Source organism: Netta rufina, assembly GCF_964035555.1.
Source record: "Netta rufina genome assembly, chromosome: 6".
In the NCBI taxonomy this organism is placed as follows: domain Eukaryota; kingdom Metazoa; phylum Chordata; class Aves; order Anseriformes; family Anatidae; genus Netta; species Netta rufina.
In genome coordinates, this window is record NC_140129.1 from 30,693,170 (window position 1) to 30,706,903 (window position 13,734).

General features: G+C 39.3%; 1 protein-coding gene across 1 annotated transcript in view; it reads left to right on the forward strand.

Annotated features, from left to right (window-relative positions):
• The window catches only part of NCKAP5 (NCK associated protein 5), a gene marked incomplete at both ends in the record, with an annotated part of 351,457 nt that extends 339,316 nt beyond the window's left edge, over positions 1–12,141 (forward strand). The window contains one exon of the mRNA XM_084289510.1: positions 11,860–12,141. Within this exon, the coding sequence (XP_084145636.1) occupies positions 11,860–12,141 (282 nt within the window). The remainder of the gene's footprint in view (positions 1–11,859) is intronic.
• Positions 12,142–13,734: the final 1,593 nt, after the last annotated feature.

Genomic DNA, 13,734 nt, shown 5'->3' on the forward strand with positions numbered 1-13,734 from the left:
TGTCTGCATGAATTCCAGTTGTATTTTAGTCCTCCTAGTGGCCTATTATATTAACAATATTGTCATCTTTATTTTAGGCATAAGAACACGTTCTGCACTACCAGTATCTCACAACAGTTTGCAGTGTAAATACTGCAGTAACACTTATGTATTGCTAAGGGCAATAAATCTTTCTCAGCATTTGTCCAACAAATCCACTCATGTGGCTGGCTATCACTTCACTTACACATTTCTGTATTTATACACAAACTGTAGCAAAATCAATACAAAAATATTACATTATTCTGTCACTGCAGGGAAGCCTACAGTGGGAACAGGAGACTGAATCCATGTCTTCACACTGAATTCCTTCTCTCATTCCTGACAAAGATTTTCTCACAGCCAAACAGGGGATCGGGCCCCACAGAACTGCGGCTCCCAGCATGTGCTTTCACCGGGTTTCAATTCTCTGGGGGAAAAAAAAAAAAAAAAAAAAGCCTTGAAGCCTTGTCAGAAAAACATCTCACATTCAAAAAGATTTTTACAGCCTGGATAGGCTCAGCACAAACGTTTACCAGCCTTGCAGATCCTGTTAGTTGCATAGCCTGAACCTTGCTGGCATCTAGGGGAGGCAAAGGTGGAAAGATGAAGGTCCGTCCAGTACATGGGGCTTTCAGTCCTTGCTCTTTGGAGGCTGTGTTCCTCCCGGAGAGCCTGCAGCCACCAATGCCTCCTCCCAGCTGCAGGTGAGGGACATTTTCTGTGCCTGGTTGAAACACGAGTAGGGTAGAGGTTCTCTTGACCTGAAACAGATATGCTTGTATCTAAAGGATGAAGCAGACAAACCTAAAAACACAAATTAACTAACATTCCCCCAGATCACACCCAAATGATATGTTTATTAATCCAAATGTGTATCGCTGCTTTAATTTTGTGAGGAGGCGAGCTGAACGCTTCAGAAATCTCCTGGCTGTGGGAACTTCCATCTGCATCTCCAGCAGTAGTCTTCTTGATGCCCAGCATTATTTTGCTTATTCAGTGTTTCTTTTTGATCATCCTTTAGTGCTGGGCTAAGGAATATCATCTACAACCTACATTTATGGCCAGAATTGCCTATTCCCTGCATGCAGCCCTGTCTGTCTCATCTCCTTCTGGATTAATCCCCAGGGTTACTGGGTCACAGCCCAGGACCGTATCCTTGAATTGTCTGATAAACACGAGATTAGTTGCAACCTATATTTTTTCCATCAAGCTACGTTTTAGTCCACTGGCTAAATTATCACATCTCGTTTTAGCGTGTTTCTATTCTGGGCATTGTCACCACCAGCGCAGGCATCCTTCTTTACACCGGTGACTGACGGCTGCGTCAGAAGCTCCTGGATCATCATAGGCAGTGAGGCGTACAGCAGGGCTCAGAGTGCACCAGATCCCCCAGAAAAACAGGTGAAGAGACCCTTTCCCTTACACCAGTTGAGCAGGGGACAAGCAGGAGGGCTGAGCGAGGAAGCGCAGATTCTGGAGCCGTGCACTTCTGCTGCCTGACGGACACAGGCAGGACAGCTTTACCTAGTTCATGTGCTCAAAGTAGCATTTGGGGAGAGACAGGCACTCTATGAGTGTGAGCACATAGCACCAGCGGTGGCCGTGGTCAAACAAATCTGGAATAATGATGGAGGTGAGACGAGGGAAGCACCTCGGGCGGGGAAGCCGTGTAGCAGACACCTGCAGCTCTCCGTGCCTTCACCGGGGAGCTGGCAGCCCGTGCCAGCGGGCCGCCGAGTTAACAAACATGGCCTTGAGCACATCTGAAACTCAGCCCTGAATTTCTCAGCTTTTAAATTGCTTTTTTTTTTTTTTTTTTTTTTCACTTGATTATCTTCCAACAGTTTTTTCTAATTCTTGATTAATTTTTGCTTGGCTATTTAATACATTGTTTGGTTAACTAATTCATGTAGCTGTTTGTAATTATTGCCTTACTATAAAATCATCTTAATAGAAGGTTGGTTGTTTTTTTTTTTGTTGTTGTTTTCTTTCCAGTAGAATAACAAGTTATTTTATTATTCAAACAGGGCTTACTTCCTGCTGTTTTCAATAAGATTTTTAATAAATATGTAAATTTAAAAATTAATTTACTGCATACGTTTGGCAGCATGATTCTTGAACTGACAAAAGGTTGATGGATTGTAAAATTATCCCCCCTAAAAATCATCAGTCATAGTAAACAGAATTTATCAACCCCTGGTAATTTTACAGCTTTTTCCTCATCTTATCTTCTGTTAGGAACTCACTTAAAATTGATTATAATATAGTATATTTCTAGAACCGTAATTCATTCATAGATTAATTAGATTTTAGGTTAATATCCCATCATGGTATGGGACATGAGCCAACAGTGTTTTCCAGTTGTTACAGAACTGCAGCAGAGAAGCCTTGATTACTGTTCCCATGTGGTTTAACCGCCAGGACTAATCACTAATCAAATTCCAACCACATAAAATGGAACATCCTTCATAGCATTTATTTCCTAGCTGACTTATACTACGGGCTCTTTATTGATATGACTGGATGTACTGAAATGAACTAAATATTGCAAGAGGATTTTTCCTTCTGCTTTAATTTGGTTCTGCAGCCTTTATCTGAAACTCTTGCTCAAATTTTCTGTGCATGTTGTGCCTCTGTCCCTCAAAATGTTCTGCCCTACAGCAAAGTTAAATTGTTTGCATAGATTTGGGAAGTGCTTGTGAATAACTGTTCTGTTAGGTAGGATTTGATGGCAGATGAACTTAAACGCAGGTTTCCACTCTGCAATTCATACTTTGCTTGAATAAGTACTGAGAATTGTGCCGATCATAATGTCAGCTGAAGAGGCAGCGAGTGCAGTCACGTAACCAGCATTATTTGCACCTCTCCTGTCCCAGTGTGTCCTGATTACCTGGAAGCTTTTGCAGTTTCGCTACACGGGATCAGGAAACAGAACACACGCAGTTCAGGCTGCAATAGGTCTACGGGGAAGGCAGCCAGCACTACAGCCTCTTCCTCCGCTGCCTCCAGGAGCACTCACCAGTGCAAGGTGTGGCAGGATTGCCCAGCTGCACCCTCCAACCCACATCCCTCCTTTAGGGAGGGCCCTATCCTCTTCCTAATAGAGCCCCTGGGGGCACTCGTTACTGGTTTCCAGAGAGGGGAGAGGGCAATGGTTTGGGTTAGATTCATTAGAAGTAAAAAAGGACTCCAATATTTAGAGAGTTGATTAAAGTCTGGAATGGAAAGGAAAATGCCAGCTCCTAAAATAATCGGTTCTGTTGGCATGGGGCTGGCGGCTAAGCGTGTATATTCAGAATTTTTTTAGGAATAAAAAAAAACCTCTATTTCTGCTTGGTGAGAGCTTGGGAGAGGTGTCATTCTGATGTGTGTGCACCAAGTACACGCACCGTGGAGGCTCCCTCCACAGTGGCTAAATGTGCAGTCACGCAGAGGTGGACTGATGGCTCTGGAAAGATTGCTTTTCTCTTCCCAGCTGTCCTCCTCAGAGGCTAAAAATGAGAAAACTATTGGCTGTGGAGCTCACTCCTGTTTTTAAATGACCTCTGTGAATCATCTCTAGAACTTGTAAGAGGGGACATTACCTTTCTGTCCTCTGCAGATCTCCCAGCAGAGATTTGTACTCTTTGAACTCACCTGCAGACAACGCAGTCCTATTAGTGCATACAAGCCAGTTCCCATAGCTGAAAATTATTACTGTGTGGTGTCTTCATACTGCTGACTTGCTCTTGGTTCTGCCACTTAACATTGCTCCTTCTCTACCTGCTCCTTCTGTCTTTTTGTCATTAGGTCAGCTGATGTGCCTAGGGTACTCAGAGGCTAACCTGGAGGGAATCTAGTCCAGTACTCAGAAGAGAGGATTACTAGCGGGGAAAGTCATTACCCACTACCAACTGCCATCCGCAGTACAGTCCTGAAGTGCAATTCTGCTTTCCATCAGTATGCTGGGTGACTGACATTACGGGCCAGGAGCTCAGACATCACTAGAGAGGGAGAGGATAAGTGCCCTTGTAATTACCAAAATAAATAGTCTTGTTCAAAAAAGCCAAAGGTGGAAGATGAAGACAGGTAAGAACACAGCTAATACTTAGGAACAGTAGTCTGAGAAGAGTTCAGCCATACAGGAAAATGCCCCCGATTACTGAAAATGTCAGTGAGATTATATGTTGTATGAGTGTGATCCTGCATTTACTGGATTTGAGACTTTTTTTTTTTTTTGCTACAGTCTAATGTGGGATAGAATCTGACTCTTCAGGAGCAGCACTTTGCATTAGCTTTCAAAAATCTTTCTTGAACAGTGTTTTTTGCCCCTTTCTCGATTCAGTTCTAAGTGAGTATCTCAATATATAGAAAAAATCCTCCAAATTTCTGGTCTAGAATAAAATTGTAGCCCATTGTTTATAAAGCCTCTTCTTTACTGAAACAAGCATCCACACTTTCATCAAGGTAACTCCTCAGTAGGACATAACCTCTTTATACTAAAATATCACTTGGTAAAATGGTATCTGAAGACTGAAACAGTGAAGTTCTTTAGGACCACATAGTTTCAGTAACATTCAGTTGGTTATCACTGACATAATGACCTTAAACTGATTCTGTTAAGGAATGGTATCGGACTTCAGATGGTTTAGTTAAAGTTCAATAACTTTTTCACCAATCTTATATTTCAGTGTGAATTTTTTTTACTGTGATTTTTTCTCATCACTAGAAAATCAGAACAATTTTGTTATTGAACTCCCTCCATGAGTAAAGCTAAAAGGATCTCTGAAAAGTAAAGTGTATCCTATGCATGTCTTGTTCATTTTCAGTCTCTTAAGTTCTAAAAACTAAGCATCAGCTTCCTTTTTCACCATGGGTATTTCTTCCTTAATGCCTTGTGATGAGCCTCTGATTGCAGTAAGCATTGCTTTTAGTGGTCAGGTTCTTTCTGTGAGAAGGAAAATTGGTCGTTCCACCAGTGTGAACAGTCAGGCCTGATCATCTTCTGGAAAAAGTACATATTTAATTGATTCTCTTTTTAATATCTCTTCTCAACACACTTGACTGAGCATGAGTGTATTACATTGTCACTATTTTCCAAAGTATTAGTATTATGTTTTCTTACTCAATTTTAAATGAACTTTGCCCACACATTTTTGATCCATCCAGTGACCAGCCTGATGCACTACGAGAAAACAACCATATTTGTGACATTCAGTTCTTAACAGAGCAGAAGGTAAAAGGTGAGATTTACCTGACCTTGAAATTGGGTCCTGAAAGTTCAGGTTTATTAAATTATGCAAAAGCGCAAAGAGGGTTGGTATATACCTAATCAGGTCAAACAGTTTTGTCCTATCATCAACAACAAAAAAATCATGTACTTTGTAAATTGTGAAAATGAGATTCTTGGCATTAGACTGCTGATTGCACCTTGTCATCTCATCATTTTGTGAAAACTGTGCTTTTAAAACTGTAAGTTGCAGTTCACTGAAATATCTTTTATCTTCTAAACCATGTGAGGATTCAAGCCAGGCAATGTAAGTCTCAATTCCTCAGTCACCTATTCATTAAGCAACAACTGTTTTGTCCAGATCTGCAGTTATGAATCATGCACAATACATGCTAATCAGCTTTATTTCCTCTAAGGTAATTTACTTACAATTCAGGAGCATCAGAAATGCTGTCTTTGCGGTACTAAAACTTTAATGTATTTGTAGACTGTTACACTCCTAAATAGAGCAGGCAAGCTTTGGATCTGTTGTCATTGTTATATTACCATAACACCAAATGTGGTTGATATTTCCCTATGCGTATGTGGCTATCTCATAAACTGCTGAGCAGACTAATGAATTTAAGAATACTTCGTATCAATACATCTCCTCCCAAGAAAAGACATCATCAATTATTGTTTATCTTGAAAATCTGATGGTGTTACCTTGAGAATGTCATTTTCTGTAAAATAGTCGTGGGATTTCTGCTCAAGTAGGAAAAAGAAAAATGATTCATTATTTCAAAAATTATTTTACTGTCAGTCCAGAAAATGGATGAAAGCTTCTGACAATATACAGCAGAGAGCAAGGCTTAACTTATTATTTAAGGTTATGCTTTAAAGGGAAAGAAGTTCAAACATCACATTTTTAGCTCAGCTGTAACGCAGTGGAGGTCATGCAGTTACAGCTTTCACCTTTGTAGTTTTCCTGGATGTGTCTTTATGACTATTTTCACTGTGGAGTGTTACCTGTCCACCTGATGTTCTCATCAGTTTGGTTAAATGAGGTCTGGAGATTGTTCGCTTTCCACAGGTAGCCTACCATTGCGTTCTGTCCTGGCTATCTGATAGAAAACTACTCCACAGTAGCTCTCAGAGGTAGCTCTTTTCATGTTACACCTTTTTACTCCGCGCAAAAACCTGCAAACCAGTAGTGAAACACCATTCAGTGAGACGTTACTTCCAATTACAACAATATATCCCTGATCAGGGTACTGCTCTGTATCTCAGTGCATCTGTTTTACAAGAAGCCGTGAACATATTAAAACTGTCCTACTAAACATTATATATGAGCGATCTATGTAATGCTGCAACTGCTTATACCACTCAGACCTACTGTGTCATAAATACAAAGTACTGGACTATGAGATATCTAAATTTGTAAACCTCTAAATTTAAAGTAATTAACAGTGGCATTGTGGGATCAAGTTTACCTTGAATATATGCAGACAAAGTAACTAACAGAATTTTTAAAAAGGTGAAAACCTAGAAAATTGTTTTCACTCACAATAAAGTTTTAAATAACTACCAAAAAAAAAAAAAGTGAACATACTATGTACCTTCTATTAGAGATCAGATCTGAAATGAAAGACCTTGAGTTATACAATTAAGTATTGATTCTGTTGATCTATATTTAATTCTCATAGCAATTTAGTTGTTTTTACCCAATAGTGTTTTGCAGTTATACTGCACTTGAAGCAGTGCCCTTTTTGCTTTTGTGTTAATCTAAAAACTAAATTGCCCAGTGCATGAGAGACATAAATAAAGTTCATTTTATTCTTGTGTGTAAATGACTCTGAGCCCCTTAAACTGCTGGTTAACTAAACTTAGACAGCTGGAAAATACATCTATCTCGCAGAACGGTTCATTGCTAATTCTGGACTCTGGTATGCCTTATAAGCATCGCCTGACCTCCAGGCTACCAAAGCTTCTGCATGTTACTACACAGAAGAAGAAATGGACTTGCTGTAGCATTCGTTCCTGCATGCCAACTGCGAGCCCTTTGTGCCTATGAACTAGCCCGTCCTTCTGCCCACCTTTCTGCTACACCTGCAAAACCTTCCTGCTGTTCAGAGCAGCTCTGGCTAGTCCACGATCACACAGCACTGAACGTGCATTCTACCCACATGTAACCTCTCGTTTTTAAAGTTTGAAAAAATCTATTTTGATGTATTAATGTAGAAATAGCACCTATTTATAATGCATCAGTGTAGCTGCAGGCTAGTTGTGTTTCCCTAATTTGCTGTGCTTCAAGCGACATGCCAAATTTTATTATATCATTAATGGCTTTTAGTTATTCCCTTTAGGATGACGCCAACAAGGGAACATTATTCTGATTCATGACTCGTGAGTTTATTTCAAAGTGATGTGGCTCGTGATGAATGTCTGGGTTATGTCAGGTAGAGTTTCTCCTCTTGTAACGACCAGCCGCTGCTCTCAGGTGGTGTAAGGCACCCCGTAACTGACCTGCTCCAAAACTCCGAAACTAGTTAATAGAAGTAAAATAAGCTATAAACTGAGCTGCTTTAGGATAATGGGTCAGCGCTTTTACAAAGGCATAGTGAAAATTAGTCCTTTCCTGCGCTGAGCCTATTTTGGCTTGGGCCAAAATCTGTGACTGCATCTTCTTATCTTTTCCCTGAAGCTAATACTCAGGAAAACATAAATGGCCGCACTGAATGTAGTAGGCATTTTATTTATTCATAGGACAGGTGCAGAATAGTCAGCAGCAAAGTCAACACCTCTGGGAGGAAATGGCTTTCAGTATTACTCCTCCGAAGAACCAAGTCTGAGAGCAAGAACATACTGTTGGGCCCATCTTAGCTCTTCTAGCAACACTCAAGAAAATAGCTAAGTGCTTTTCTTTTTATGGTGATAAAAGCATCTGTTCATCATGCAGAAAGCTGCTATAAATATGGGAAAGGTTTGATTGGAGCCTAGGACCTTCAGGCTAGGTGCTCTGCACGCTATTACCAGATCTCACCCAGTTCGCATGGATACAAAATGCATCTCATCTGCTGCCAGATGTTCCTTATCTGCAGGAAAAGCTATCAAGTCTCATTCGTGTGACTCTCAAATGCATTAGTAAACTAACTACATTCAAATGCACAATAGTAACATCTTTGGGCTAACCCTTGTTCTTTGTGGTATCTGTGTCTCTGCTCAAGTCATAAAAATGTACAACGACAGAACTATGGACACATTTAACCACACACTTACATGCTTTAGCAACAGATTCTAGTAGTTGGTTTGGTTTTGCCTTTTGTTTCATCTAGCAGCTGTTGTGGCTGCCCTGAAAAATATGAAACTTAATTTAAGGATGGATCTAAATGAATAATCTGATAGTTTTTTCCAGGTTGTATCTATAGTGACTAGAGAAAAGATTCTTAAAGAAAAACTTGGGGTAACTTTTGTTCCAAGATACCGAGTTTACAGAAATTATCAGTGGCTTTTCACCTCTAGGAACATAATTTTGGTACTGTGGGAGAAAATTATTAGCTGGTTATAGGGATCCCTGCATTAATATCTTTGCACAAACTTTTTAGTTTTTCTCATGGAGCACAGGATGTGAACGTGTTTTCTTCTGTATGTCAAGGACTGGAATATCATATTTTAACTTTCTAACTGCATTTACATTATATTACTGTATTTCAAACAAGTTTTAAGAGAAAATTTAAGATTATTAAAGTATATCTGTAGTAATAAAGCTGTCAGATAAAATCACTCTTATTGTACATCTGATATCGTAGTACAGCTCTACTTATATTAATATATTAATATATTAATATTCCCTACCCAAAAGTCCAATCTGGATGACCTCTCATTCTTGTTTAATTATAAAATCAGCAATAGGTGGTCATAGCTCCTGGAGTAATACTATGCCAGAAAGTGTATTGTATCCAAACAGATTTCATCTACATCAAGTGAAAATCCCCTATGTGTTACTTTCCAGATCACGAGCATTACCTTTACATATTTGTATGCTATTGCAATAATGTGTTAAAGAAAACATCTCTTGTTTTTTCTTTTTTTTTTCAACAAAAGGGCATAACTGGGGCTTAAGATGTGGAAAAAGGACAGCTGTACATCCTAAATTATCCATGACTTATTTCTGGATAGAAATATTGTCTCTATTTTAGAAATAAATGTTGCTACAACTTTTATCTATATTTTTCCGTTGTTTTCTCATGAATGGTAGTAGGGTCTGCTATACTAGTAGCACTTACATGCATCAAATTTATGACTCTGATACTGTTCACTACTTTATGTATCTTTTGTGAATGGGTTTCGTGATGGGCTTCACTTCAGTTCACTTCAATTTCATTTGGTTCAATGATTTGACTTAAAATTTGTAGAGAATACTTTTGTACCCTGCAGTTTCTCTAATATATTGTATTAACTGTTACCCTTGTATTAAATGACAAACTAGGATGTGATTAAGGTAGGATTTTAGTCTAGGTCATGCTTGTAGGGTATAATAAATTACTGATACCACATATATGTAGATTATCCTAATGAGTTTGTTCCAGTCTGTCCTGTGGTTTAAATCTATCCTTCAGCCAGCCAAAGATCCTGCTCTTATTTTGGTACTTTGTCTGGACTGCTCTACACAGCAAACACTTTAGGTCTCTCTAGTTCCTCCTGCTCAACAGTTGAAATTGGCTTTCATTTGAATCAATAAAAGTTTTATCATAGACTTTATTAACACCAGTATTGACTTCTTGCAGACCCAAGTCTGTGCTAAGCAGACACATTCAATTTATCCAAAGAAAAGCTGTGAGGTGGGAAAAATATATACAAAGAATAACCGTTTAGTCTTTCATATAATAAAGTATTTCAGGTTTAGTAGTCTGACAAGCAAAAAGTGCTAATATGTATTTTATTGATGCTATGTCTCCAAATTATCTCATCTGACCTACACAGAAGTGAAACAACTGTTCTGATAATAGCTTATAATATTTTAAATGAGAGCAAAAAGAAGAACTTTTTGAGCTGAAATTGTAAGAAATTTCTATAGAAGAGTTTAAATTTGTGTTTGTTACTGTTATGAAAGGTTATATTCCTCTGTTTCAGAAACTATTGTCATTCCAGACAGTGAAGACCTTAGGTTTAACTGTCATCTAAAACCAGCACCTAACATAGCATCCCCTGAAACTTTTGCACTAAAGATTATTTAATGAACCAAATGGCAGATCCTCAGTTACTAAGACTTTAGCATCTCTTATTGCTTTGTTGAAGCTTGCTTGAAACATTTGATGAAAATACTAACCTAAGCCAGGCATTGTTAGTTTACGAAAAATGACAGGATCACAGCATCAACAGTCACTAGATTGGCATTTCCATTTTTATTTCAACAGTCGGAAAAAGAAGCATTCAAGCCATGTAGCAATGTCTTTGTTATGCCCAAGACTTCCTAGGGTGAGCAGCCCAGCACGCATGAAGTGACTTGGAACTTGAATTTTTCTAAAAGTTCCAATGACCATTTACAGCTGCATATTTAGTGACCCACATCCTACATACACCTGGCCATGCTGTTTTTGGTGTGCTTAAAATACCATCTCATTTTCTATCTAAACCAAAATACTAATGTCCTAGATTGGCAGTAATTTACTGATTCAATCTATACTATCTGATGGTTTCACTGGAAACGAGGAACAGCTTGCACTCTGACAGCGTATCTCAAAATTCTTGCATCTTGCCTCTCCAAGCGTCCTATGAAACGTTGAACGTTATCTCATACTTCTGTGATAACATCTTCTGTAAGAGCAGGTAGTTACACGGGTTTTGAAACACCCTGTATATGGAAGGCGGGTCAGTTTTATTGAACTGCTCCCTAAGCTGTTCCCTAAGTATTCCTTGGTCAGATCTCTGATTGAAGATAGCAGTAGGCAACAAAGGGATAAAATTACTCTTGTATAATCCTACTGTGAGTTTTTAATATAAAGTGCTAATACTTTTTCCGGTGTTCCAGCAGAATTACAGCACTTCTCAGAGTAGGCCTGGCCAATATCTGATTGATTCTGGTCTGTGAGGATTGGCCCGGTTCAGTATAATTTCCTGTCTTGTTGCCTTCTTTTCTATTAGAGAGGGTGTGGGTTCTTGGAAATCAATAGGCTTACACATGCAAAATGTGAGGTTATTTTCTAGCAACTTTCATTGTTGTCTGTAATTTATAGAAAACGCTATTTTCTCCTCTGAATGTGTCTATGCACCTTTTTTTGGCAGACTCCAAATTCGGCCAAAACAACTACCCATTTAAACATACCCCCAAAGTACTCTTGAAGGAGAAGATGTACATTATTATCTGTGAAGATGCCGAAGATGCTTAACACATACAAATATAGGATCTGCTAGTTAAAATGTACTTTTTTTGTTTTGTACATGGAGTCCTATTTGTCTCAGCAGAATCGCCAAAGCTATGATTTATCCTAAAATGGACATTCATGTTCTATTTAATTATAATAGAGATTTAAGCATCTACTAATCTGTTTCCTTTAACCTTGTGAACTTTGGAAAGAAGGTAGTTAATGGTGTACAGTACGATAACTTTATAAGAAATATGTTTCTAATATTTTCCTTATTCATTACAGAAATTGAAGCAAACTGAAGAAACAAAAGAAGATTCTCAGACTAGATTATCTAAAATTTCCCTGGAGTCTCTCAATAACTTTAACAGCAATACCGTACTTTTATTAGAAACAGAGAAGAACTGTCTGAATAAGGGTGAAGGACAAAAGGAAGAAAATGGAAAGAAAGAAGAAGCTTCCTTAAATAGCTCCGATAGGCACGATGTGGACAATTTAGAATCCTTGAGTGATTCTTTGTATGATAGCTTCTCCTCTTGCGCCAGCCAAGGCTCTAATGATGTATAAAGACACTTTCCAGTGGGCTGTGAATGGAGCACTTACGGAGCGAAAGGCAAGTGGGGAGGGAGGGGGGAGAAGAGACACTTGTTGAAAATCCTCACTCCAGATCGCTGTACTCACAGCGGGGTATTCCTGACTTTTTTTCTCATGAAACAGCAATAAGAAAGGCAGGACTGCATTCGCCGCGATGCAGGAGACTCAACGCTGAACACAACAAATGGTTCCACACACAAAAAAAAAAGGCTTAATTTTGCACTTTTCTGAATATTTGTATAGATGTAAATATGTGGGGAAAATATATTTGTAGGGAGAAATGACAGCAATAAATATTAAATTGGTGCTATGCTCCTGTAATGGCAGATTACTAACTTAAAGAACTTGATGTTAATATTAACAAGAAAAGTTGGTAGATTTTTTAAAAAAGATTTATAATTGTTCTAGTCTTAAAACTGTATGTAGAAACACTGCGTGACCATAAACCTGAGCCTGCCAAATCGTCTGTAATAAACTTTCTAGGAGTCCCTTTTATGAAACATTTTTTATTTTTCATTTTTAGTGCAATTCCATACTCGTGTTCTAGGGAAATGTGCATTTCGGTTACTACAATGTCACAACAGATGTCTTATTTCAAAAGGTTTTTGACTTTTGACGTGGCAAGAAAATGAATAGATTAAAAGGCCTGATACTGCTGGCACTGACTTCATAAATCATCTGCGTAACAGTTTGAAAGATCAGGGCCGGAGTAATTCACTGCTGACACAAATGGGAGGCTTGTTGAATGGGAACTACACAAGCGTCTTTAATTCTGACAGCAACAAAGTTTCTCTACTTCTGCCTCCTCTGTAATTATTTCCTATCAATTTCTGAATGTAGCATATTATGCTATCCTTTGTAGTCCCCATTTGGTCTTAATTAAGTCGTAAATGCTAAATAATTTTTCAAAATTGGAACTCCGCTCCTGTTTGTGGTACGTGTAAGGAGGATGTGGGTGCTACCCAGCGCCAGCTCCAGCATATCTCGGAGGGTTGGTGTGTCTCGGTTTTGTTTTTCTACAGAGGCTGTTTATATGTAAGGGAAAGTCTATTTCAAAGGTTCCGTGTATTTTTTCTAGATGTGAAGTATTTATAACTGCTTTTTGTACAGTGATCTGTAAACTAGATATATTTGGGATATTTCTAGACTCGACAGTTTCTCTAGCACACGCCTGTTAATCTTTGAAACGATATTGTATCATCAGTGTTAATACTTTGTGCAATTTGCTATATTTTAAGTAATTTCGGCCGTAAGCTCGCATCGTCTTTTTCGACTTTTAAGAAATTTTCATCGAGACGTCTTTCTTAAATAAAACCTCCTCTTGTATAAGTGCCTCTGGTGGCGTACAGTGCCTGGGGGGGGGGGGGTGGCCGGGGGCTCCCTCAGCGCGGTCCCGTAACGGCCGCGGCCGCTCGCGCCGCCTCAGCCGTGCCCGGTAACGGCTCCCGCCAACGGCTCCGGCCGCTCGCGCCGCCTCAGCCGCCTCGCCCCGCCAACGGCTGCCGGCCCCGCGGCTCCCCGCCGCTCCCTCCGTGCCTCCGTCCCTGCCTCCTGCCATCCATCCCG